General features: G+C 39.3%; 2 protein-coding genes, 1 long non-coding RNA gene and 4 other non-coding genes across 9 annotated transcripts in view; 2 read left to right on the top strand and 5 right to left on the bottom strand.

Moving 5' to 3' along the window:
- Nucleotides 1-3,601, top strand: part of shank1 (SH3 and multiple ankyrin repeat domains 1) — an 89,379-nt gene extending 85,778 nt beyond the window's left edge. Inside the window, exon 28 of the mRNA XM_037793230.1 lies at nt 19-3,601. Coding sequence (XP_037649158.1) covers nt 19-106 — 88 coding nt within the window. The 3' untranslated portion in view covers nt 107-3,601. The remainder of the gene's footprint in view (nt 1-18) is intronic.
- Nucleotides 3,602-4,705: 1,104 nt separating this feature from the next.
- On the bottom strand, nt 4,706-4,793 carry LOC119502596. The gene has a single exon (XR_005210119.1). It is a non-coding gene; the product is annotated as a small nucleolar RNA SNORD88 (small nucleolar RNA).
- A 173-nt stretch (nt 4,794-4,966) lies between these two features.
- Nucleotides 4,967-5,058, bottom strand: LOC119502594. Its single transcript, XR_005210116.1, has one exon. It is a non-coding gene; the product is annotated as a small nucleolar RNA SNORD88 (small nucleolar RNA).
- Nucleotides 5,059-5,586: 528 nt separating this feature from the next.
- On the bottom strand, nt 5,587-5,675 carry LOC119502595. Its single transcript, XR_005210117.1, has one exon. It is a non-coding gene; the product is annotated as a small nucleolar RNA SNORD88 (small nucleolar RNA).
- A 175-nt stretch (nt 5,676-5,850) lies between these two features.
- Nucleotides 5,851-5,942, bottom strand: LOC119502593. The gene has a single exon (XR_005210115.1). It is a non-coding gene; the product is annotated as a small nucleolar RNA SNORD88 (small nucleolar RNA).
- Nucleotides 5,943-11,959: 6,017 nt separating this feature from the next.
- si:ch211-51c14.1 (protein kinase C and casein kinase substrate in neurons protein 3) lies at nt 11,960-26,740 on the top strand. Of its 3 annotated transcripts, none has more exons than XM_037792394.1 (10): nt 11,960-12,280; nt 15,438-15,505; nt 20,685-20,841; nt 21,038-21,273; nt 22,217-22,372; nt 22,496-22,671; nt 23,713-23,833; nt 23,956-24,026; nt 24,150-24,229; nt 24,657-26,740. In XM_037792394.1, the coding sequence occupies exons 2-10, from the start codon at nt 15,446-15,448 to the stop codon at nt 24,764-24,766; spliced, it is 1,167 nt and encodes a 388-aa protein (XP_037648322.1). In that variant the 5' UTR covers nt 11,960-12,280; nt 15,438-15,445; the 3' UTR covers nt 24,767-26,740. The 3 variants fall into 3 exon arrangements, with proteins under 3 accessions (XP_037648322.1, XP_037648323.1, XP_037648321.1); XM_037792395.1 differs by lacking the exon at nt 11,960-12,280 and adding an exon at nt 12,476-12,728; XM_037792393.1 differs by lacking the exon at nt 11,960-12,280 and adding an exon at nt 12,476-12,735.
- On the bottom strand, nt 19,844-27,393 carry LOC119501787. The gene is made up of 4 exons (XR_005209921.1): nt 27,271-27,393; nt 21,493-21,595; nt 20,097-20,166; nt 19,844-19,957 (listed from the first exon to the last, which is right to left on the bottom strand). It is a non-coding gene; the product is annotated as an uncharacterized LOC119501787 (long non-coding RNA).
- Between the last annotated feature and the right edge of the window lie 219 nt (nt 27,394-27,612).

Genomic DNA, 27,612 nt, shown 5'->3' with positions numbered 1-27,612 from the left:
CTGTTCTTCTGTCCTCAGGCTGTCCAGCAGCCCATTTCCCATTTCTGTTCTCTCACCTCGGGATGGACAGACTGAGAGGAGGAGGGACGATGGGAGTCGGAGCTGAGGTTGCAAAAGCAGAGGAAGAGAGAGAGAGAGAGAGAGAGAGAGAGAAAGGAGGGGTTGGAGTCAATGAGGGAGGAAAACACAACTGCTGCTATCCATGGTGGATTCACACAACAAATGAGGGGGGAACAGATTTCACACAGAGAGCGACAGAAAAGAGGGAGTCTAGTCCCAAAGGGAGATGGAAACGCAGGGATGGAAAAAGGGCTGACGATCCATAAAGACACCGGCTGGCGCTCACCAGTTGTGGCAGGCTGATTTACACAAGTACACTCCCACATGCATGCACGGTCACACCAATCAACAACAATTAACACAAACACACCGCCATCTAAGACGCATACAAAGACACTATGGCTGCAGCAGATATTACGAGTGAAGAACAGCGATGAAACCGAACCAAATACTTGAGAGGAACAATCAAAAGCCAGTTCGATTTAAACTAAATTGAGCAGGTTGTGTTGTTGGCGAGCTAGAAGGTGCCATTCATCGTGCAACCATCTTGTTGAATAGCCCTCTTACCCCTCAGCCGGCGGGTTAAATCTGTTCAGGTTTAAGAGTGGAACCCACCTAGAATATTTAGAGTGCAATCAACGACAACCCCCCCCCCCCCCCCCCCCCCCGTGTGAGTGGATGTTGGTTTTAAAATGTGTCTGAATATCATTGAGAATTAATATTTGAGGGTGAATGGGGGTGAATGTCTGCAGGTGTGAGGCCTTGTCCGTCTGCATGGTGAACGTAGGACGACGCAGGGCAGTATATCATGACAGCTTCCACGTCTTTTAGAGGTGACGAGGGCACAGTCGGATAACTCGCGTTCTCGGTTTCAACCGAGGCGGCCGGCTGTGTGTTTCGACTTTGATTGGTTACGTCTCGTTTTTACCTCACCACTGGCAGGGCTCTGTCCTCACTGCAGGTCCTGTGATCAGGATCTTATGTGTTTCTCTATAGCTCTTTATCATCTTAAGTCTTATAATGACATATATACAGACTGGTCACTGTATCACAAATTTGTAGCAAAAATAAGTGCCCAGACCAACAAAATAATAATAAAAAAAGAATCACACCGATACACACACACACACAGGCACCCGAGTTACTACTATACATGCCTGCATGCATACACCAACATGTAGACACACATACACACAAGCACTTGCAAGTGATTGTGTTAGAGTTTATGGGACACCTTATATATAGACACACTATATGTTTGGATCCAAGATATACAAAAGGAGACAGACTGTGCTTTCAACTGTTAGACGGGATACGTGACAATGCGAAGAGAAATCCCCCCCCGAGGATTTGATTTACAGAGAAAGACTTCCTCAGCGTCGAGGCAACTGTTGTACAACCATTCAGACCTTCCGTCCGAGGGAGACTGGAAAGGAGAGGGGAGGGGAAGAGGAAAAACTGCCATTTTCTTGCTCTTTCCCACCCAATCCCCCCTGCTCCTTCCAGGAGTGGCCCCTCTCTCTCGACAAAATCCAGGAGGAAACGAGCCGCCAACCCGGCCGAGGGGATCTGAGAGAAACGCTTATATCGAGTTTTAATACTATGATTGTTCTTACAATTTTTAAACTTTAAAATGGGAATACTGGAATTGATATGAAGAGATTTATTGTTACTATTTATCATTACTTTCATCGTCCTTACTGTTATTACGGCTGCTGAGAGTTCCTGCTTACTGCCTTCGGTGGCTGATGTGGCGCTCTTGTGCAGTTCTGACTGTGTGATAAAGATTATTGTGTTGATTATACAGTATATATATATAAATATAGATATGTGTATATATAGGTATTTTTGAAATGAAAGATGCATATTATTTTGTGCACGGTACCCTTAACATTGCTTCTATGTGACAAGAAGCATTGCAACTTAATGTGAAGCACATTTCAGAAACACTTCCTTTTCCTTTAACCTTTCTGATTTTTCTTTTGTCAGACTGTGAAGCTTTAATCAAAATTACATGTTGATGTTTATGGCCTCAAAATATGATTTCCTCACTCTTTTAAAAAGTTAGTTGTCACTTAATAATATGCAGGTACTATAAGTGTAGCAGTTGTTACTCTGGGGATGCCCACGTTTGACATAAGTGAAAATGATGTATTACTTTATTTAAACAGTTCTTTAAATTGATTTGTTCAATTCTGGATAACCCCCTTTTGATTGATCACATACACAAATGTCATTCTTTTTTCCATGTCTGCACTGAACTCCTTCCACTGCACATTTACATCCCATTCTGACCTTAGTCCTGCTTTTCTCACTGTTGCTGAGATCAAATATAAGGGCTCTCTCATGACCTCTCTACCTTGAACAACACTTCACCTCTCCTGCTGCTTTTGAGTCCTCGAACACATATCAAACGTGCGTTTTTACATCGGGTGGGCACAGACGGGGAGTTTAACTCTCCTCTTCCAGGCCCTGCTATCCTCAGTCTGTTTTTTGCAAAAAGAGAAATGAGTTTTCATAGATCATGTGCACTTACACACAGGCATGTGAATGAGCAAAGGTCATCGAGGTGGATTTGTCTCTGTAATTGCTTTGTGCTGGTTGTCAAGGAGAGATTATATTTGAATGCAAGGGAAATAGCAATAAGGACGATGAAAACAATGGTCATCTAATTATGGTTTAAGATGTTAAAAAAAAAAAAAAAAAAAAGTATCAAAAGTTCTAAAGAATCTCTGTCTTCCAAATAATGTTTAACATGAAAAGGTACCATGTATTTATTTAACTGTTCTGCTTTCTATACAGTTCGACCTGTTCTCTACATCTGCCCCTCTTCCACTGTTAATGCCCTGACAGTATTAAGAGCTCCAGTCTGTTTTCACTCATCATTTGCATCTTCTTGTTTGTACAAAGCATCTTCCGCAGCCGCTGACATGTTCACAGCTCATTGTTTATTACCAGCATATTATGCAATGGCCCTATTACCATTAACAACTGTGGCTTTTCACATTTCCCTTTAAAGGTGTTGAAGTAATTTTCAGCCAAAAGGGCCGTGTTTCTGAAAGGATGAACAAGCAGAGTGTGACTTCCTGTCCGAACTCATTTCACAGCCAGATTCTACTTGTTTCTATCAGGTCTCTAAAACGTTTGCTAGTGTAAAAAGGGCCAATTAAGAACTTTGGATAAGACATTTTGAAAACATCTCTTACTGATACAATGCTGTTCATGTTAAGCGACTGGTGAGAAATAATCATTTTTAACCCTTTCTTTGCATTTAAAAGTTATATAATCGAGAGCGGTGGCTCGTCGTTACTGTCAGGAGAACACGTAAGATCTGAGGGAATCGGTCCGACTCTATAGAAAGCATTTCTTTTCCTTTAAGAGATCTTTTAAAAAATGAGAATATGAACTGATGAAAGGTAACTTACAGAATATATATGTATATGTGATATGCATATACACACATTCATATAAACATATATGAATTTCAAATGTTTTAAGAGATAATAAATTGTTAGAATTATAATAAAGATACAGAAACAAAGTTCTAATTTATGTTTTGTGATTTCTTGAATGAAACATGTTTCATTTCCATCTGAACACACAACAATGTTAACCTGTGGAGCGAGACAATGGTTTCTAAAGCTCTTCCAACTCCCTGACTCAATTCACTCGGGTCCCAAATCTGTCATCAGCACAGCAAAGAGTTCTCAAGTTGTCATGCAAATTTGGGTATGGTATACTAGTACCGTTTTAAATAACACGGAGTGAGGTCAATTGTATTATAGAGTTAATTAAAGATCTATTATTACACAGCTTTGTTGAATACTCGATTCATGGCGTTCTACGGTCTGTTATTTCTTTATAACAGACCGTTGCTATGGGAGTAGTTCTGATGTCGGACTCTGGCGGACCGTTTTTGGGTCAAATTATTGATTTCTTAAGTTAGTAGCTGTGTAATAAGCGGGATAATGTACAGCAAGCAGGTCATTTTTGTGAAAAAAATATTTTAAAGTCCCTCTCACATTTGCTCCTTATTTACCAACCACTTGTCTTCTTACCTTATACTTTAATGTTTTGTTATAGGTACCCATTTAGTATTTCATCAGTACCCTGTACACACAATTATACTAATTTAGAGGCTATAATCTACAGTGTTACTCAAAACAGTGAACAGCAAAACTGGAAAATTGTAAAAAATGAAAGTGACTCAAGTTCAACTTGAAACATCTTGTGCTCACGAGTTTGGGTTTTGTCATTTGATTTACATTTTATCAATACATTTCAGTATCAGGTTCTCACTGCTTAGGGTCTGTCTACAGGATAATCAAAGCAACACATTTATAAATGCCACAGTTGAATCATGTCACAGTGACAAACCCAACAATGGAAAGGTCATTTCAATAATGTACAGTGCCTTACTTTGGTATTGTATTTGTAGAAAAGCAAAAAAGACACAAAATTAATTTAAATGCTGTTTTATTTGATTAATCAGAGCAAATACAGGACAATAAGTTAACATTTTAAAAAAAAAAAAAAGACAATATGGTTATAAAGCAGATGTCTGCAGGAGGATCAGTACCTGAAAAAGCAGAAAAAACGCAGTTAATAATCACAATCTTAAAAGGTTAAAAAAAATGTTTTTAGCAATCTCCTCAGAGTCTGCCTTGTCAAGGGCAGGCTGCACTTCTGTCACCACAAATTTCTGAGCCCAGTGCTAAACATCACAAGAGATCACCATTCACACAGTGTCTGCTTTTAAAAGGCCAAGAGATGCAGCGTTATGAAACAAACCTTTTCAAGTCCAGTGGATGAGCGGCTTCACTTCCTTTAAACACCTGAAAAAAACACAAAAGCAACAGTTAGTGTGTGTTGTTATAATTCTCACTTTGGACCATCATTAGTTTATTTTCTCCTCAGATACTCTGGCTTGTCAGGGCCAGAGATGCACGTTTATCTTCATACAGACTCAGAGCCCAGTGCACGTCATCAGGGGAGAGGGACAACTAGATCCACACTTAAGTTTGAATTTAAAACTTGCAGAAATGAATGTACATAACAAAAGCACTGGTTGCAGTAGCTGATATGTACGAGTGTATTATAGATTCACAACAATACGCTACTAAACATCCCTTATCAATGCATTTAACTTTACATTAAGTATACAATAATAGTCATGGAACCCTAGATAGGGCGCCAATTATATAGTTTTGTCCTCAACATAAGTGCTAGTATGCAGTTATGTTTGATTTGACTCTTGGAGGTCATGAGAGTCAGGAGTGTTAAATCATGAGTGTTCATTGCTCTCCAGGTCATAACTACACCTTTGTCTATTATGAAAAATGCATCTAATTTTTTTTTCACCAAATACATACCCAAGTCTAGTCTAGAAGTGGTTCCATTTGATGAAAGGGACCTGAAAAGCACAAAAGCATGTGTTAATAGGTTCACATGACCATAAGCTTTGACTAACATAAGCAGCCAAATAATCCTAATCTTACAAGGTTAAAAAAAAAAAGTGTATTTAGCAATCTCCTCAGAGTCTGCCTTGTCAAGGGCAGAGCTGCACTTCTGTCATCACTAGTTTCTGAGCCCAGTGCTAAACATCACAAGAGATCACCATTCACACAGTGTCTGCTTCTAAAAGGCCAAGAGATGAAGCATTATGAAACAAACCTTTTCAAGTCCAGTGGATGAGCGGCTTCACTTCCTTTAAACACCTGATAAAAAAAAGAAAAAGCAACAGTTAGTGTGTGTTGTTATAATTCTCACTTTGGACCATCATTAGTTTATTTTCTCCTCAGATACTCTGGCTTGTCAGGGCCAGAGATGCACGTTTATCTTCATACAGACTCAGAGCCCAGTGCAAGTCATCAGGGGAGAGGGACAACTAGATCCATATTATACTGATTTAATAACATACCATTTGATCATAAGCGACATTTATATCATTCATGTTGTGCTGCTATCTTATCTATTATCAGATAATAATGCACACAGTGCACTTTCATAGACTACTGGAGTTACCCTGCATTATACTCATTTTTAACAGTTTCTTCTGCACTATATTCACTTTTTTAATAGTCCTGTATCACAGCTGTTACCCTGCACTACATTCAGTTTGAACAGTTTTCTTCATCTACTTGTATTTTTATATCTGGTATATTTTTTTGTACTTTACACTTCTAACTTTTTTACTGCCTTTTTACTAACATGTTTTGCACTATGGAGCTGTGATGCTGTAAACTTGAATTTCCCTAGGGATCAATAAAGTTACTATCTATCTATCTATCTATCTATCCTGTGATTACTGTCTATTTAAGTCATGACAATGCATCCCACTGTTAGCTGCCATGCTAATACAAGCTGGTTAGCTCACCACGTGGAGATAGGCCCACAGTGTTACAGCAGCTGAAGGCTGTGGAGGAAACGGTAGAAACGGTCGACAACCAAACCCCATTCAGAAATCTATCAGTTTAACATGCACCAGACAACACGTGTCCTATAAGTGGCTCAGTGGCCACATGCTTTGAATCGTAGCCACGTGTAGATAACGGTGTTCAATTCGGCATGAAATGTGTCCACCAAAAACTGTCTTATGTTTAGAAATTCAGCTTTTACAAGCAGCTTCTGCAGTTTAGTACAGCTAGTATACAGATAAATGTAATCACAACAAACTGTAACATTAGTGAAACTTCAGATATTATCTCACCAGCTCCACCAGAGATGTTTCAGTCGAGAGAGACAGCAGCCAGATGACAGCGTCCGGTGCTGCTGCTTCTGATGAGGAACAGCTCTACTAGTAAAGACACACGCAACACAACGTAGTAGTACTTCCGATTGATACTTTCAAAATAAAACATTTAAAAGAGATGTAGTTACGCACTGTGGCCACCAGAGGGCAGGAATTAACACAAGAGGCAAGGCAGCTTTATTTGTAGAGCACATTTCAACAACAGGGCAATTCAAAGTGCTTTACAGAAACATTCAAGAACATTAAGACAAAATGCAAAAGAACATTAAGACATAATTAAAACAGTTATAAAAACATTAAAGATTAGAAAATAAAAACAAGCTAAAAATAAAAGCTAGGATAGAAGCTAAAATAGCATAAAACTCAAAAGAGTAAAAGTTATAGTGCAGTGTCAGATCATTATCTGGTTTAATAAAAGGCAGCCGCAAACAGGAACGTTTTAAGCTTTGTTTTAAAAGAACTCAGAGTTGTAGCGGTCCTGCAGGTTTCTGGGAGCTTGTTCCAGATATTTGGTGCATAAAAACTGAACGCTGCTTCTGCATGTTTAGTTGTGACTCTGGGGACACTAAGCAGACCTGATCCAGATGACCTGAGAGGTCTGAATGGTTCATAACACAGCAGAAGATCAGAAATGTATTTTGGCCCTAAACCATTTAGTGCTTTGTAAACCAGCAGGAGTATTTTGAAATCAATTCTCTGAGAGACAGGCAGCCAGTGTAGAGACCTCAGAACTGGACTGATATAATCCACTGTCTTGGTCTTAGTGAGGACTCTAGCAGCAGCAGGTTCTGAATCAGCTCACAAGAGTGTTGAACATTGTCAGAACTAAATTGAGGTAAAATAAAAGAGAAATGCAACAGGTTTAATAAACTTTACAACACTTTTCTCTTATATTAGAAAGTAACTTTAAATGACAGTTGTGTTGTGCACTTAATTACCTTCTAGCAGTACAAGCTTTACACTATACATCCTATATACCACTATAAAGACTGCACATATGTACATATTACATTTATTTATTGTACATACTACATTTATTTATTGACGGACTGTACACACTATGTTCACTCATTCACTCTGTATCTTTTATATCTGTATTATTGTTTTTATAATTTTTGTATACCTTTACCTTTCCTGTGTTTCACTCTGTTTGCTGATGTTGCTGCTTTGACACCTGAATTTCCCTCTGGGGATTAATAAAGGTTCATTTTATCTTATCTTTACAGCAGCCAGTCAATGAGCTGTATTAAGAATCATGAGTGTGTCTGCCCTCTAGCGGCCACAGTGAGGAACAGCAACTCAGCTCTACTAGTAAAGACTCACGCAACACAACATAGTAGTACTTCCGAATGATACTTTCAAAATAAAACGTTTAAACCACACATGTAGTTACGCATTATGGCCACCAGAGGGCAGAAATACTCGTGACTTTTAAACACAAGGTAAAATAAGATTAACCTTTATTAATCCCAGGGGGGAAATTCAGGTGTTGATCATTGTCAGAACGATATTGAGGTAAAATAAAACAGAAAGTATTATATTAGAAAGTAACTTTAAATGACAGTTGTGTTGTGCACTTAATTACCTTCTAGCAGTACAAGCTTTATAATACAAATAGCCAGTTTGTGAGCTGGACAACCTGTGTGCATTAAGAATCAAGTGTATTTATGGCCTTTTATTGGCCACAGTGCGTAACTACATCTGGTATCACTATAACCACTAGAGGGCAAAAATAATCATGATTTTTTAACACATAAATGTGTACATTGCCACAACCAAATGTATGTAAAAAGAGAAGCACACCAGGTTTAACATCTTTCTTTCTGCATTAAGAAGTAATTTTAAAAAGGTCAGTTGTGGTGTACTCATCCACTAATTACCTTCTAGCAGTACAAGCTTTACAGCAGCCAGTCTATGAGCTGAATTAAGAATCATGAGTATGAGGTGTAGATGTAAATAAACACTATTACAGCATTATATTAAACCTGAAACAGACGACTTGACTGAGTATCGACTTTTCAAAGCAGGTGTGTCGATGCAAGATGTAGTCCTATCAATAAATACAGCCAAATAAATAATAATAATAATAATAATAATAATAAAAAATAAAGTATGCTACTGGCTTTAAATATGGGGCGTATAATCTGCAACAATATGTGAAAGCAGAGCTGTGACAAAGTGATCAGTTGATATTATATGAATCTATCTGAGCAAAATATCAAGGTTTACAATAGAATAGAATAGATACTTTATTGTTATTGTCATGGAAAACGTTGAAAAACAGTTTAGCAGCTCTTGGCAGTAAAAGCAAACATTAAAAGCAAACATAAAAACATTCAAATCCAAATATAGACAAATAAATGGATCATAAAGTGCAGGTGCCATGATTATGGTTCAGCAGCTAGTGTTTACAACACTGAGTTCACTTAATTGGATTTTTGACTCACCGATTCTGGCAGGTTATTCTGGCATTGAATCAGTGTTTCTTCACAAAGGTTTGTCCAGCACATTTCCATTTTGAATGTCAAAAGCTTGGAAAACACATTTTAAGCACAACTCCATGTGGTTTAGCACTTGGTAAACTCAATGATTTTCACACATGCAGGTGTGGTGTGAGAGCAGGTGACCTCCAGCTTAGATCAGTTGGACCCCAATGTGGCCTGAGAGATGCCTTTTCAAAAACAACTTCTAATGAAGCCTGGTTTCAGTTGTAGATCAAAACTGATATTTAATTCACAACAAATTAAACAAGGTACATGTACTGGAGTGCACAACTCTATTTTAAAGTGTACTTTTTGCCCTCTTCTTAGTAGGATCTGAATAATGGACAGCTTGATGGTGAATCATGATTTTGTAAGAGCAACAAAATACATTTGTACTGAGACAATATTTTCTTTAGCAACAAGAAAAAAAGACGTATTTACATCAACACATTTCAAACCATTTCGAGACCCACAATATACCCATTTTTGTCTTTTTTTAGGACGGTGCAGGGGGTCTTTAGGTGGAGATAGCAGGTCAACAGTAGATGTCACATAGAAGTGGTGTACATCATCTGAGAGAGCTGGGAACCTGAATATTAATTTAAGATGTGGCACATCACTGTGTCCATTTATCCTAGTCATAAATGAGAAATAAAAAACAATAAATTAATTAAAATCAACTGTAAAAGTGACGTGTAGAACATTATGATTGAAGTATATGATGGTCATTCCCATGCTCATTTATATCTCAAGAGTTGTTGCAGTAATTTTTGGGTTCATACCATTTGTTGCACAGATTTGATGCTAAGTTTAACCATTTTTTATCTATCGAGAATTGGTAAAAATGATCAATAATCCCTCCAAAATACCACATTAAAACACCGAGACCTTGAGGAACATCATAGAAAAAGCCATGCTGTGATTTGGTGACAAAAACTTTTGACATTTGGAGATTTCGGCAAGAATTTGCAAGCCACTATGGGGACTAACATCATCACACATGAATACAGTTGGGCTCATTGAATCCAGAAGAGTCTCAGCTTTACAGTCATACCCAATTTATGCAATTCTAAGACTGTTTAGGGACCCCAGTATACTGCATATATGCAGAAATATTCAAACACATCATTTTAGAATATAGGCGAAAATAACACATTATACTGCATGCATAAAACTGCACGGTTTTTGCCCCAAACTGCATGTGATTATCATAAAGTGGGCATGTCTGTAAAGGGGAGACTCATGGGTACCCATCGAACCTATTTGTATTCCTATATCTTGAGGTCAGAGGTCAAGAGACCCCTTTGAAAATGGCTATGCCAGTTTTTCCTCGCTAAAATTTAGCCCAACTTTGGAGCGTTATTTAGCCTCTTTCCTGACATGATATGGTATGACATGGTTGGTACCAATGGGTTCCCTAGGTTTTCTAGTTTCATATGATATCTTAACTCTAGCCCTAAAAATAAACCTGCTATAGCCTCTGAAAGACAGTAAAGTCAGGCAATCCCGCAGGTCTTAGAGGGGTTAACAAAGTAAACACGTGTCTACTTTACTAAAACATTTCAGGATTCTTTCCAATTCTTTATTTGAGAAACTGACCAGAAGAAAATCTGAAGTTAGATTCACTATAATATTATTTTACACTGTGCCACTGCATGGTGAATCTATATAAACATTATTTAACCTCGACTTTATTCAACTTGTTGACATTTTCTGCCTCTTATGGCTATTATCATTTTAATCACAGGACCCCGCTCATGATATCTGTCTGCTATCCTTCCAGATGTGATTATAGGATTACTAACACAGGATTACTGTTTCCTAAGAGCAGGTTGTAGCTGGGCGTAAACAGTGCGACGTATAACAGCTGCCTAGTTATTTACATGACATGTCCTGGCAAGGCAACGATTCACAAGTTCAGCATAGCATGAAGCAAGAACGAGATATGTGAGTACGAGCCATTCTTCTTTAGGGGTCCGTGGCTTCAAAGAATCTCTGCCTTTGACACACACACGCACACACACACACACACGCACACGCACACACACACACACACACACACACACACACACACACACACACACACACACACACACACACACACACGCACACGCACGCACACACACACACACACACACACACCGGATGTGCCCTCCAGCTGTGGAGGCAGGCCTACCGAACTATCCTGAGGGAGTGTTGAGGGGAGGAAAGAGGGGGTATAAAGAAGCACAGGGGGATGGAGTTTTCCTTATCTGGTCATGCTGCTTTGCTCTTCTGTGGGAAATAGTAAAACATAGTTAATAGGCCAATTAACACACAAACACACACACACACACACACGCACACACACGCACACACGCACACACACACACACACACACACACACACACACACACACACACACACACACACACACACACACATAGCCTCTGGCTGGGTGACTCAGCTACCTGACTCACCTAGACGTACACACACACACACACGTAAACAAACACCAACAAAAAAAACACAATTTAGCACACTTCATTAGGACTTACTCTGAGGGAGGTGAAGCGAGTGAATGAAAGAGAAAAACAGAGACGATATTCAACAAGTGGTGAAGTACAAAGAACAAGAGAATAAGTTTCCTGCAGCTGTTTTGGAGAGAGAGAGAGAGAGAGAGAGAGAGAGAGGAAAGGAGAGAGAGGGAGGGTGTGAGAGAGGAGAAGGAGGGAGGAGAAGGAGGGAAGAAAAAAAAAAAAAAGAAGCCAACTCATCTGACACAAACAGTGGGCCAAAGAAAGGGGAAGAGCAGCAGCAGCACTGTCCAGAACGAGTGGAAAATCAAAGTTGGAGAAGACGAGGAGGAGTGTAAAGAAGACAAGACGGAGAGAGAGAAAGAGCCTCGGAGTCTGCACAAAGATTGAACTGGAAAAAAAAGTTTGAAACTGCCCAACAAAAGAAGAAAAAGGGGGTTGAAGCAGAGAGGGCCCCAACTTTTAGAGAGGTGAGCAACTTGTTAGCCTTCCATGGCTGTGTGGCTGTATTTCAGAGAGATCTGATGGAGTGATTGAGCTCCTATTTCTGCTCTGTGTGTTCATTTGTTACTATATATTTCCTCTATGCAATGTGTGTGTGGTGAGTTATGTGTGACAGATGAAACGGGGACAGGGGGAGGAGTGAGTGTGTGTGCCAGAGTGGGTGCAGATAAAGGGGTGAAAGAGTTGGTTGGTTGGTTGGAAGCTCCAGATGGGCTCATATACTCCAATGATCTTCAGCTTTAGTTCGTTTTTGACATGTAGAGTTTGAGTTTTTGATACTGGAAGGACTGGGTTAACGCAAGTCACTGGATCGCTGCAGGACATTTGAAAAGTGGGGGGAACAAATTTCCTGTCTGAGCTGCCAAGAGATCATAAAAAGTCTGGAGGACCCATGGTGGAATTAGATCTGTGCTGGTAGGTGGTAAGTTCTACTTTACATTCTGTGTAATAGGACAGTGAAGTTGTATGCAAATGCAAGTACACGATACATCTTTTACCACTTGCGTTTAACTTTTGTAACTCAATGAAAGTCAGCATGACGCTATGTCCCACGAATATCAGAGACGACACAGAAAATCAACTGGAAGTTCTAGCCAGGCTTTTAAAACTTCAATTTGTTTATATATTATATATATTTTTTTTAAAGATTTCAACCTTTATTTACATATTAAGAATACAGCAACATCGGGGGCCTGTCCCAGCCCTTTAGAGGATGTTTAAATTGATTATAAAGTCTATGAAATTACATTTGAAAGGCCTGTGGTGCCATCAAATTGATTCCAGCAGATATGGAGTTGCACATAGACAGATCATAATGCTTATAAAGAGTATGAAATCATATTTGAGAGGCATGCAAGTAGATCACAGCTAAGACTTGTGGTGTACTTAGGTAGGTAAATCTTACATACAGTTGGGATTGAATTCACACATGCTGTTTGGTTGTGTCATGAGGTTGGAGATAGTACAACTTGCAGGAATGCACCAAATTATCTGATATCTTAAGGCAAGGACAACAGAGCTCCCCCCAACCCCCACGTTTCTCTGGAAACTCGGACACAGTCATACCCCCGAGGAGAGCCAGCCAGCGAGGGAACAGGAAGTCCGGGTCAAGGGTTAAAATGGAGGCGATTCATTATTTTTCTGACCTCCTGCAGAACTCAGGGTTGTGTAATCTGCGAGACCTCAGCGGCAGAGACACGACAGAAGCAAGCTGAGGAAGATCCAGACAGGGAGAGGCATGGCATTATGCTCTTGGTGGAGCATGTGATGCCCCGTGAACAGCAGGATGTTGGAGGAAAATCATTGAATCTAATTGTGCAGCCTAACAGAGCCATGGGGAGAGATGGCTGCAGGGAGGAAAAACAGGCATGAAGGCTGAATCTGGGTGGAGTTCAGCTCCGGGTGCATCGAGGGTTTCAAACACCAGAAGGCAAAACTGCTGTGTGCTGAAATATTTAACTGGAAAAGTTTCTTTTTTGGAAAGTAGAACCAGACGAGCAAAAATAGATCTCATGCTCTTCATGTAGATCACTTCCTTTTGAGCCAGACAGAAGTTTTTATGTATTGCAAATGTGCCTGTGTTTCTTTTTACAGTAATAAAAGAGCAGACAAGGTCACTAGCATGGGAAGAGAGTGAGTGTGAATGATAGGACGTGTTGACCTTTACCCCCTGTTTATTTTAGGATAGCTCATGTGTCACAGCTGGGATTGCTGGGAGAGTTTACTCCATGCTCACTGATGTTGTTACGGCATGTGAGACGTTGCCTCGATTTACTGTACACCTCCTGCTTCAGATTTACTGTACACATCGACTTCCAACAGCAGCTACAACTATTTAATAGGTTTACAGAGCCTCCATTATACAATTCAGTCTCTGACACGTTACACTTGCTGTATATAGGGCTGCCAATCGATTAAAATATGTAATCACGATTAATCGCATGATTGTCCATAGTTAATCGCGATTAATTGCAAATTAATCACACATTTTTTATCTGTTCAAAATGTACCTTAAAGGGAAATTTAATACTCTTTTACAATGGGAGTGGGAAAATATGCTTGCTTTATGCAAATGTATGTATATATTTATTATTGGAAATCAATTAACAACACAAAACAATGACACATATTGTCCAGAAACCCTCACAGGTACTGCATTTAGCATCAAATATATGCTCAAATCATAACATGGTAAACTCAAGTCCAACAGGCAACAACAGCTGTCAGTGTGTCAGTGTGCTGACTTGACTATGACTTGCCCCAAACTGCATGTGATTATCATAAAGTGGGCATGTCTGTAAAGGGGAGACTCGTGGGTACCCAAAGAACCCATTTTCATTCACATATCTTGAGGTCAGAGGTCAAGGGACCCCTTTGAATATGGACATGCCAGTTTTTCCTCGCCAAAATTGAGTGTAAGTTTGTAGCGTTATTTAGACTCCTTCGCAACAAGCTAGTACGACATGGTTGGTACCAATGGATTCCTCAGGTTTTTTCTAGTTTCAAATAATAACAGTATCTTCACTTTAGCTTTAAAACTAATTTGCATTAACTGTGACATCCCTAGCTGTATATCTACGCAGCTGATCCAAACATAACATTCACCATTATATCCACTGTTTTCATCAATAATTCAATATCCAGTTTAAAAGCAATCCAAATGAACACAACTGTAATTTGTCGATATACAGTAGGGGTACGTGAGTTCATCTGTCAGGGCTGTGAGACATGTGTCACAAAACAGGTTGAGAGGACATGGTTTCCTGATGGATATGTGGTTCTCCTCTGACTCCAATATGGAAGGATTTGTGCTGCTGGTTTTGAACTGAATTATGAAACTGTCCAAAATGTAGGTGTGGGACATAATCATGTGAGAATAAAATCTAATATGAGTCACATTCTCTAACTGGGATCACTTCTGCTGAACTGAAATGTAACATCACAGTCGAGATTGTCCCTCAAGAAAGGATCATTTTACAATATATATTATATACATACAATATTTCTGACATTTCATAGATCATACTGTAGCTACAAAGCCCAACGCCTTCTCTACCTACACGTAGAATTACAGAAAGGGTGATACCATATACTCTGAACTAATCACACTCTTTACTCCCTCAGAGAACAGGATGTCAACGCTACCATCAGAAAGCAGCATTGAAGATGCCAGCAATCGCAGCTTCTGGATGGTAAGACTGTGTGTGTCTTGTCTCTCTGTTTTTGTCTGTTTGTCTTCAGAGAGAGAGAGAAAAAGACGGATCCACTAGATAGCTTTTCCCCTGGTCTCTCAAGTCTCGCTGACCTTCCTGTCAACACAGACTAAACAGTTTTGTCGTTCAGGCTACGTATCAGTGTGAACAAGGCTGTGCTTTTATTTCTAAATGTGAATAGTAACCATTGTACTGCCTTGCTTGGGTTAACTGTGCTCCGGGAAGGTTTTAGTGATAGTGCTGGGCTCATTAGCTATTTGATTGTCTGTGTTTGCTCGACAAAGTAGACTGTGTAGTACAGGGCTCATGTCTCTGGGGATCCAGGGACAAGTTTTTTCCATTTTCACTGCTCTCTGCAACATCATTATTCTGCTAAAGCACTGCTGCATGATGGTTGTATTTGTGGTATCCCCTGTTGGATAAAGGAAAGTGGTCAGCTCCTGTACAGAGATCTTTTACCTTTTATTCAGATGTTACATTTATTGTCCTAAGTGACTTGAAATGTTTGACAGTGATTTCCTGAAGTCTTGCTGACGACAAGTGTTATAGTGAGTTTTGGATGTGCCGGGAGGTGGATTTTGTTACCTTCACATAGAGCGAGGCTGTTACGCCTGTTTTTAGTCTGTGCTAAGCTGAGCTAACCGGCTGCAGCTTCATATTTACCACACAAAACATGAGAGGTATCTTCTCATCTAACTCTCTAAGAAAGTAAATAAGCCTATTCCCAAATTGTCAAACAAGTCCTCTAAAATAAGATCTCAACCATGTTGCATAAAATGACAGTCACGAAGAAAAATCCCACAGAATTAATATTGTAGTAAGGGAAGTTTACTTGCAGAACAAAGTGCAAAACCAGAACCAAGTTCAGACTCCGAGTGCAGTATCTCATTGACAGGATACTATTAATACAAGAGGTGATGCCTCCATTCATAGCTCTATAGACAGAATAAAGAGAAGAAAATTAATCAATATCAAATAAATAAGTGACAGAGAGCTGGGTGATATGGCCAAAATCTTCTATCACAATATAGGTCATTCTTATCTCAATAACGATACATATAGCGATATAGCATGTTTTCTGGTAGATCAATAAATAATAGTCTATATGAAATAACCTCATGGTGAGGCCTATCTATTGTGTGAATTACATACTTGACAAAAGAAAAGGAGTATTTTCTCATTTAATTAATAACTTAAAACATAAATAAATGTTTCCAGCTATACACTGACTATGTTTACATGCAGCACACAAATACAGAGTAATCAGATCAGAGAGATTTAAGTTAATATGTGCTTGTTATTATCAATTTAGAGGATGTTATGTCTCGAAATATGATTTCATCACGATACGATTCCATTGAATGATGATACATTATCATATTGAATTATTGCCCAACTCTAGCGACATATCAAATAAATAGTGCATTCATATGTCACTTTTCATGAAACAAATCCACAGTGTTATCCTCAGTGAAGCAGATGGTTACATCGACAGGATACTGGACCATTTAATTGAGAATAATTCACAGGACATGATAACACATGATGAATTACAGTGACAGTAAAAATCTACGTGTTTACACTTTTATTTTAGCAAAATCTTTTTTACTCCAATCAGTAACAAACTATTTTACTTTTGTGAATTGCTCTGCTCTATTTAGAAGACACAGTTCTGCTTTGCCACCATGTTTTTAAAGCTGTAAACACTTCCACCATTCAGAGTGCCCGACTATCTAATTTGAGTGTGCTACCGCTTTATGATGGGCTTTGTTTCCCGTTGGCCTCGATGTGCTGCCCCACTTTCATCTCTCCCCTCCTGTAATTTTGGCAGCCTCCTGTTGTGTTGGATGTGTTTCCAGTGTGTGTCATCCTGCCGCCGTGCTCAAGGGCTGTCTGTCATTATACTGCAAGCTAAAGCTCTTTTGTTTTGGATTTGCAAAGTCACCACCACTTTAGGATATTTGCAATTACCGTGCATTCTGTAGAAGTGTACTAGATACATACATGTGACACATCGGACTCAGCCCTGCATGGGCCCATATTACACTCTTACTGTCCTCTTTACACACTACTGATTATATATAGAGAAAGACAGGCTCTCATGTTGAGTGTCTCTCTAAACACATCCCTTTGCTGTTTTCAAGAAAGAAAATATGATGGTGTTTTTAAATCTGTAACAGACTCTAAATGTTTGACTGGACTGATTCATATTTTTTTAAGACAAACATTTCTGTCAGGCGTTTTTTGAATCTGTTGTTTAATGCTGTGAAGCGTCTCACAATATGGATCTGTTTTGATTTGTGCATTGATCTATATTTGGTTTAAAGCACATTGGAAGGACATACATATAAAAGCTGGCATGTTGACTTCTACGATTTCTACTACCATTAATACTACTGCTGCTGCTACACATTTCACTATTTCTATAACTACTATTTCTATAACTATCACTAATGCCATTGTTACTACTACTGCTGCTAGTACTTCAACGTGTTTTCTGCTACCATTAGTAGCTTGATAACTGCTAATATTACTGTTACTTCTGCTGGTGGTTCTCATCTTTCTGTGCACTGACACGCTTTCTAGTCTGGATAGGATCCGTTATATAGGTGAAATTTGATTTTTTTCAATGGAGGACCGTGGCCATTTTCTTTGATACTGCGTTTTGTTGCTTGGACAGATTCTCTAGTAGCGGATTTGTCTCTGCCTCAGAGATTGGCCAACTGGATCTCTGCAGCGTTGCCGTTGGCCTCAAACTGGATTCCTCAGCTGTTTCTGTTTAATTCTCAGACGAATGAGGAGAGTCACTATAAACCACAACAGAGGCAGAAAGAAAGGAAGAAAGTAGGGAATAAGGAGAGAAATGGGGGGCCACTGATGAGAAGTACTCCAATTGATTCTGATTAGGGCAAAAAGAAACTGGTGTTTCATCAAAAGCACGTCTTTGCAAGTCTTTGAAGGCTGTTTGTATGAAAATAAATCACTGGTACAGTCCGGGGGGCACGTTTTCACACATGCTGCATTCTAATTTCTAAGTGTTTTAAATTATGTGACAAGCAGGTAACATTTGAAGCTGTAAAATGAAAGCAAAACTATTTCCTTAAAAGTGTGGAAGGAGAGAAAACTTTTTATATTACATTTAATTTTACACAATAACTTAAATGTGAAAAGATCATAGAGTGCATGGAACTATTTGCAGTGTGAAATGGTAGGCAGTCAATAATAAGTCTAAATGCACAGTATGTCAGTTTGCATTTGCAGCCTTGCTCACCATTTTTCATTTAAATTTTTTTGGGAATCTAATATAAATATTTTATCTTTTTATCGTTAATCTTTAGATTCAGTTTTGTTAACATTGTGTAAGACACCAGTTTTTAAACCATGTTGCTATGGACTGTAAATGAAATACATAAATGAATATATTTACAGGAAAGCAGAAACACAAGTTCGATTAGAAAATGTAAGAAAAGAATAAGTGTCATTGCATTAAGAGATAATTTCATATTGATTAATCTTACAATAGCTACCTGTAGCAGAAACCATATTCGCCTTACAGCTGCTGCTAGCACTATCGACGTTTTGACTTATAAAGACTTTATAAAGGCTTAACAACTTGACCTTTCCTATGCACCATTTAATTAACTACCAATTAAGAGCCCCATTGCGATCGACGACTTTGTCAATTAGTGGTAAAAAAACAAAGATTTAGGTCTTTGGTCGAATACTGACAAACACAAGTCACGGTTGGAAGCAAAAGTCTGCTTACAGTCGAGAGTGAGCAGTAGTTACTGTGAAGAGTGAAATATCATCTTACAGAGAATTAGCCAAAGAACGTCTGCACTGAGCACTGTGTGTAACGTATTCAGTGTATATGAAAAGCTTGCAGACCATGTTAGCATCGGTTTTAAGACAGGCATACACCTGTTTGACAAGTGAATATCCTCAGCCGGGAGAAAGTTCTGCTAACTTTTTTCTTATTTATACAAGTTAATTTTATGCGCATTGCCTCAGATGATTTAACACAACATGACAACATATATAGTGTCCAGAAACCTTCAACCAGCTGTCTAAATCTGTCAGTGACTAACAGATAGAGTCTGACAGAAAGTGAAAAAGAGAGTAGGAGTGAGTGCTGAGTAGGAGCTGACGGTGGCTGCCAGGAAAATTGCAGAGAGATTTCCAAATACCACATCCACAAACAACACATTTGCTTCAGATATGTTATTACACTCAGGGCCTTGCCTCTGCTGCCCTCTTGTCTTCTCTCTCTCTCCGTCTGGCTTTTTATGGCCAGGCCTCGTCCTCATGTCCACACTGACCACACCCCGCGCTGCTGCCGCCATTAGAGTTTACCACAGGAAACCTAATGCCAGTAAAATGACACTTGTGGCACGTGGGGATCGACCTTAGATGGCTGCAGCAGTGTCACAGCTGTGAAAGGAGATGAGGATGCAAGCTGGACTTTGTTATGACTGACTGACTAGAGAATGTGATACAGACCAATAGTGACTGTTTAATGTTGACAGGTAGCAGTTCTAGAAAGGTATAATTATTAATAATGGCTACGTACCATTTAGCTGTGCTGGTTCCACTTCAAGGATTTGTGCCAGCTGGTTAACTGGCACAGCTCACTCGGACTCCTAAATGGAACAGAACAATCATTAAAGGGATAGTTAGACATTTCGTGAAATACGCTTGTTCACTTTCTTGCTGAGTGTTAGATGAGTAGATCAATATCACTCTCACGTCTTAACAGTAAAATTTATGTAGCTGGATCCAGCAGCCTGTCAGCTTAGCTTAGCATAAAGACTGCAAACGGGGAACAGTTGAGACAGAAGAGACTCCAGAAAGTTTCAGTGTTTAGTGTTCACTATTACTTTACGAATTAGTTTATTGTCCGCATGCTGTTGCCACTCTGCCAGGAATAAACTATGAGCAGATGAACAATTATGTATTCACTGGCATTGAAATGGTGAAAACTAAAACGAAAATCAACCAAAAGTATTGAATACTGTCAAAAATATCGTCAACTTTTGTTTTTTTCAATCCCAAAAAATGATTATGTTATTGGGTATTAATATCAGGGTTTAAAGTCCATTAAACCTCCTGTTTATGTTGTGTAAGCAGTAGATCTTCCTCTCTCTTTGTGTCCTGGCAGCCTGGGAACTACCAGCCCACTGTGAAGCGAACTGAAGATGCCTTCCAGGCCTGTAATGACATAGTGGCGTGTTTCCAAGAGAGAGCTCGCGTGGAGAGGCAGTACGCCCAGCAGCTCAGTGAATGGAGCAACAAGTGGAAGCCAGTAGTGGACACCAGTGAGTACTGCGTCTTTTGTCCGTAGAGCATGTAAACTGTGATCATAAAATCTCTTTTTTGGGATAAGAGATGGCAATATGTAACTTCTAGTTTTGTTGTTTCGTGTAAATAAAGGCTGGTCATCAGAGTTGTTCCTAAAGCACAAAGACAATTTTAGGAGTTTGTGATTCCCTGGTTTCTGTCCTCCTCCCTCAGGTCCTCTATACGGATCTCTTCTGAAGGCTTGGCAGTGTTTTCTGTCCTCTGCTGACCGGCTGGCCTCCTTACACGCCTCCATCTGTCGCTCCCTGGTGTCGGAGGATGGAGACCGGGTCAGGACCTGGCAGAAGGACACCTTCCACAAGAAGTTATTTGGAGGCTTCAAGGAGACCCAGGACACTGAGACAGGCTTTACACGTGCTCAGAAGCCGTGGGCCAAGCGACTTAAAAAGGTCTGATTCTGATTCAAAAGTCAGGTTCAGTGTTACACTGATGATTTAAAGCTCTAGTCTGAAACACTGATATAAAGTAGATACATCCAGGCTTGATTTCTGGATGACAGAGTCACATTCAGAGATGTAAAATGCCTGATAAACCCTCAGTGGGAGTAAAGTCCAACGGAAATTAAATTGCATTTTTGTCTGCTACAGCATCCTCTGTAAATCACTTACCCTGTTCTCCTTTGAGTAACAATCAGAAACCAAAGGGGTTTCAAGGTGTTTTGGTTTCATGATGGTGCCCCCTAGTCTTGCATTACGTAATTCGATGGAAGTACTGCTGGGACAAAAGACAATAATAAAAATGTAAATTCAAAGTGAAAAGTGAAAAATGTGTGCAAAGTCTCAGCAGCAGAACCTATTCAGTCAAAGAGGAAATGACTGACACACAATACACAGAAATATGTGGAAGAAAAAAATACTTAAAGCTCCTGACAACTTGGTTTTAAAACATTTTCTCTTGATTACATTAAATATTCATTACAAAATAAGTAACAATGACATTTGTAGTTACACAATCTGTGCTTTTCTGTGATTTGAGAGCAAGAGGACATCCATCAAAAGCAGAATTACATCATTTCATCAAAAATATATACAAGCCCCTTAGGGATCAATACTTCATAAAGTGACTGCAACATCACAAATGGAAACTCATTAAGTAAATGGCCTCAATTCAAGGTCTATATTTAGACCACAGAGACCTGATGCACTATGATTTTATTTTGGGCATCAGCAAGATGCTTTTCAAAGCCAGGTGCATCTCAATTTTCAAAATGATCTTAACAGGTTGAAGTACTCTTGAATGGACAAGATGTTTTTTTTTGTGAACAATTTGTCCTGCATTTTCCTCATCCATCCACAACTGTAGATAACAAGGTGTGTTCTGGTTCGTCCACAGCTGGATAAAGCCAGGAGGGCGTACCACAAAGTGAGCCGTAAGGAGCAGGCAGCCAGGGAGCGAGAGCTACACGCTCAGGGAAACCCGGACGTCGCCATCGACAAACAGAAGAAGATCCTGGAGGAGAGAGAGCTGGCTCAACAGGAGGCCGAGAAGGTGAGGGTAGTAGGATAGGTTAGGGTTACCTATGCATTCATGTGAGTGTGTATGAATATGTTAATCCATTGAGACCCAATGAGTCCCTGAGCAGTGTGTGAAAGCGCGTCTAAATGTTTACAGGTTCGTGCACGCTATGAGAAAGTCCTTGAGGAGGTGAACCGCTACGCTCCACGCTACATGGAGGAGATGGAGTCCATCTTTGACCAATCGCAGGACGAGGAGCGCAAGAGGATTGTCTTCCTCAAACAGGCCTTTCTCTCCATCCACAAACACCTGGATATTACAAACAATGAGAGGTGAACCGCAGTGTTTTGTGTGTGTGTTGTTTGTTGTAAGTTGCAGTCTGATTAGATGAGGATCAATATGTTTGGTGAAACAGGTAGCTGTGTATTTAGAGCTAAGTATGTAAAAAAATCAATAGTCTGACTTAATTTAGACCCAATTAAAAGCTGTTCCACTACATATGGCATGAGTGTTACTCAGTGACTCACTTCTCTAATAAAGGAAATAATAGCAAAGACGGCAACTCAATTACTTTATAAAATCTGCAGGGGCCATGGGGGGATATAGGGTAGATGAGAGAATTGATATACTCTATTAATCTGCTTAATTTTTGGGTAACACTTTACTTAAAATACTCTGGATGACAATGCAAGCAGATTATGTGTCAATTAGAAGTTTCAATAAATGTAAATTAAAGTATAAGCATCAGAGGAACATCAGCAGGTGGCCCATAAAGTATTCATCCTCCTACATTCCTGCATGTTGTGTTTATTACATCAGGCTCAGTTACGATGCATTGTAAAGCCTTGTGAGCACTTCAAGTAAAGTGTCACGATTTTTCTGTCTTTGACTGATTGGCTGATATTTTAATATAGAAAATAACCTCATTAACAATGAAAACATTCAAACTGACAGCAGAAATGTGAAGCATATGTTAAACTGTTGTGCAGCTTCTTGACTCTTTGGTGTTGTTTGTTTGGTTCAGTCAAAATATTCCCCATAAAAGAGAAATCATTTCTCTCAGTTGGTATTTAGAGAAACTAGATTAAGATAATGCCGCTGGTTTATGCTTAATATTGAAGCCATAAAAACAGTTGAAATGTCAGTTGAAGTAAAAGCGGTTTCATTTTCATTTAAAGAGTAAGAGTAAAATTTCAGCGCCAGAGATAGCTAGTGTGTTTGCACTGTGAATAATTTAAATATCAGTTGATATGTAAACAGTGGCGGCGGTTGAAATGTCAGCTGAACTATTAGAAATAATTAATGAATATTGGATATAAAAGTGTGTCAATCTCATTTTGGGTTCTCTTATTTACGCTCCACCACTCATTTAGTGTGAGGGCCGTGTACAATGAGCTCCACAACACACTGATGGCCATCGATGAGCATGAGGACCTTCGCTGGTGGAAAAACACCTACGGGCCCGGCATGCCCACCGACTGGCCTCACTTCCAGGTATTTCAGTCTTTGTCCAACTCCAACCATTTCTATTATTAAAATTGATGTGAAGTTCAGTTATTCTATTGTTTAGTCTGATGTTAAATGTTCAGTAATTATTTTGTTCAAATGTTTTTTAGGAATGGACGCCCGAGAAGAAAACCAAAAAAGGGAAGAAAGAAGGAGAAAAGAAAGGAACAATAGAGAGGAAGTGAGTATATGAAATTGTTCTGTAGTTTGTGTTTTTACATTGATTTGATGCTGTGTAGCTCTTGGTGTTCGACTGATCAGACATCATCATCTGTCTCTCTGACTCTTCTTTCTTTTCTTCTAGTGTGATGATTGGAGGAGTGAGAGTAAGAGCTATGTATGACTATGCTGGACAGGAGACAGATGAGCTGTCATTTAAAGCAGGTAAACACACAAGTACCTTCCTACAAAACTTACTGATTGCCTTGGGTATAGCATTAATTAAAAACAGTATGCAAAACTGTACATTATTGTTATTTGGCATACTATCTATTTATATTTAAATTATCTTATTTTTGTCTATTCAATTGTCTTTTTTTTTTGGAGCTGAAACGTTTAGTTGAATATTCAAGTTGATCAGCAGACAATTAATCAACTATTTTGATAATCATTTAACAGTTTAAGTAATTGTTGATATTGTTTATTGAATATCTTGCATTTTGGACTCCTGATAAGACAAAACAAGCACTGACGAAACTGTGATGATCATTTTTTGGGGAATCTTGGGACGTTTTTATAGACCACACATTGAGAAAATAATTGATCGGGAAAATATTTTTTATGCAATACAAATTTTCATTTCTCCCTACAGGTGAGGAGTTTTTGAAGATTGAGGATGAGGATGATCAGGGCTGGTGTCGGGGGATGAAGGACGGCGGGAGTGAGGGGCTTTACCCAGCCAACTATGTCGAGGTGGTGTAGTTAACACATCTAGACTGAAAATGAAAGATCTTGCCACATCACATGCTTCGTTTCACTGTGGAAGTCACAATCTGGTGTTACGTCTAAATGTCAGAAATATAAAACCAATGCTGTAAAGAAAAACACCAAGTTGCTATTAGCCAAAGATCTGGTCTTTGATGAGAGTATTATCACACTTAAGAGGATATTTTAGCAAACAGAGATTTTTAAAAACTATCCAGGTTGTGTAATCTCTTGAAGGATTTTGAGAAATGTTTTAATATATACAGTATGCATAGACCACTTGTACCGAAGCCATATGATAAACCATTCTTTAATGTAAAAAAGTGCTCTTAAGATATACTATATAGCTATAGCCATCTGGTGCTGAAATTACATTACAGGACTGTTATTTTCCTTGAGCTGTTTTTATTTCTTTGCACCTCAACACATTGCTATTAAAATGCTCACAAAGCCTCTCAACCATATGAAGAAAGTGACGCTAATACTGTGATTTTAATGAATCAAAGCAGCAAAGCACAAGTGGAGTCAGCTTGATAAAAGTAGATAGCTATTTGACCTGTATTTCTCTTCTGTTTTTGTGGTTTAAAGGAACAGTTCAACATGTTTAGGAATATGGTTGTTTGCTGTCAAATACACAGTGGGATGGGAAGATTGATATTAGTTTAATCTCTGTGTGTCTGTTACAGGGGAAATGTTAGCCTAGCAGCATCAACACACATTCCAGGAACTCCAGTGCTGTCTTATTTTGTATCTTCTTTACTTAAAGATGAAGATGACACTCATGTGAAAGGTTGGACATTTAGTGATGTACCCGAGAAATATCACCCAGCTCTGCTGGAGCTTCATAGGCAACCCGTTCACTCCCAACTCATCAAATATCTTGGTCAGAAGCAGTGCTTGAAATGGAAAAAAAGGGCCGGTACTCCCCTTATGCATGTGTTGCCGTGTATATATCCCCAGTATCATCAAAAGTTATTATATTCTGAAGTGAATAAAAGATACTAGGAGTGGGAGGGGAGGATGGACGAGTAAATCTACGTTGGAAGTATATTTTGAAAGGAGACTGCATGTATGTTAAGAGCAGAAACTGAACGATTCCTGGGAATACAGAAGTTTATTTTGAAAAGACACTATGCATGTAACGAGCTGAGATGGACACTTCTTCTATAGGATATTTCAGTCCTTTCTTTTGGTTTTTGAGCCCGCAAACCTTTTGGTTCACTCTCACCGCTCTGATCAGTGTCGTTTTCAGCATTGGAGTTCAGCATACTTTGGGGCGGCTAAGGGCTCAGGAGGAAGAGGAAGTGTGGTTCAATCCCACACCAAACCTCAAAATTGCTCTAGATAGTCAGGCCAGCGCCTCGCACGGTGTCTCCATCACCATCAAGCTGTGTGAATGATTGGCAAATTGAAAAGCATTCTGCCCACTAACGTAGAAAAGTGCAGTCTATTTATAATTTTTTTGAAGCGAGGCTACGGGTTTCTCCCTATTTCCAGTCTTTGTACTAAGCCAGGAACCATTATCTACGAACATCTAAAGGCCAAAATGATCTTAATCATGGAATCATCTTAGCATCAAGATGCTTTCGACAACAGGGCCCAGGTCTAAACACGTCCCAGACGTAAAGGTACCTCAGCACAGAATGTTCAGAGATGAAACTGATATTGCTCTTCTTCATCACATTCTCAGTTTGACACCAAACACTCAGATTTCTCAGTATGACTGTTACTTTAAGATAAGTCTTGGGGAACAAATAGTTTTCCTGTCTGTCTGTAATCATCTGTTGCTATGCTGTACTGTATGTATGACGCTTATCATGGAGAGCATCTTTACCAAAGTAAGGAAACTGCTGGGTTTGCCTTCCTCTTGTCTTTAGCCTTTTTCAGTATCTGTGTATGTGCTGTGTGTCTTGTAAAAACTATGCATTTGCAACTGCCTGTCTTTTGGAAATAAAATGTTTAACTGTTACACAAACAAAATAAGAGTTGTTGAATTTAGGATGGAAAGAATGAATGTGTGTGTGTGTGTGTGTGTGTGTGTGCGTGTGTGTGTGTGTGAGAGACTGATGTGTGTGTTTGAGTTTGTGAATCACTGTGCCATCATCCTCTGGAGTCCTGAAGTCCTGCCTGTGGAGGTTATTACAAGTGCAGCGCTGTCACAGTCACTTTTAAGCCTTGTGTCCGTGTCAAGAGAACTGTGTCCAGGTCAAATGCTGCTCTTTATCTTGATGATGCCACCACAGAGTCAGATGCAGCCCGACATCAACACATGGCCATCAGCCAAGCAAACACTGACACACACACCACTGTTTATGTTTGAGCCAGCCGATAGCGAGGAGTGCAATGATAAATCCTGGTATATTGTTACACTCTACTCAAACACACAAACACACTCAAGGTTTTGCAGTAAATACAAGCGGACAGGAGTATGTTTGACAGGAATGTCTGTTTCCACAGGGGTAATGGAAATAATGATGTCACCCTGGAAGGAATTTCCTCACCTGATGATAGATTTCTTGCTTGTAGCGGACGTAGACTGATCTGTAATCACAGGCAACCTCAGCTGAGCTCTGACACCCTTCCCTCTGCTGCCTGTAACATATCCGACAAAGTACTGGAAAACCTGCAAAAGATGGAGAACACAAATATACTGAAATCAGATGGTTTAATCTAGTAAAAATAGCAGTACGATATAAAAATACTTTCCATTATGAATAAAGTCATGCAATTCAAATTTTACTTAAACCTACAATAATGATTTTCTGACCATTTGGAGGCAGATGAAGCAAGTTGTGAATGTATCATTTGAAGTCGTATTTCTGACCACTGTGAAAATGTAACCA

Source organism: Sebastes umbrosus, chromosome 14 (assembly GCF_015220745.1).
Source record: "Sebastes umbrosus isolate fSebUmb1 chromosome 14, fSebUmb1.pri, whole genome shotgun sequence".
NCBI lineage: Eukaryota > Metazoa > Chordata > Actinopteri > Perciformes > Sebastidae > Sebastes > Sebastes umbrosus.
The sequence above is the reverse complement of the archived record's forward strand: the minus strand, read 5'-3'. Positions and strand labels throughout refer to the sequence as shown.

Excerpts from the sequence above, each read along its gene's own strand:
- si:ch211-51c14.1 (XM_037792394.1), top strand. The coding sequence starts at position 15,446 with ATGTCAACGCTACCATCAGAAAGCAGCATTGAAGATGCCAGCAATCGC. Across the intron at positions 22,373-22,495 it reads CTCAACAGGAGGCCGAGAAG|GTTCGTGCACGCTATGAGAA; the intron begins GTGAGGGTAGTA and ends AAATGTTTACAG. Across the intron at positions 24,027-24,149 it reads AAAGGAACAATAGAGAGGAA|TGTGATGATTGGAGGAGTGA; the intron begins GTGAGTATATGA and ends CTTTTCTTCTAG.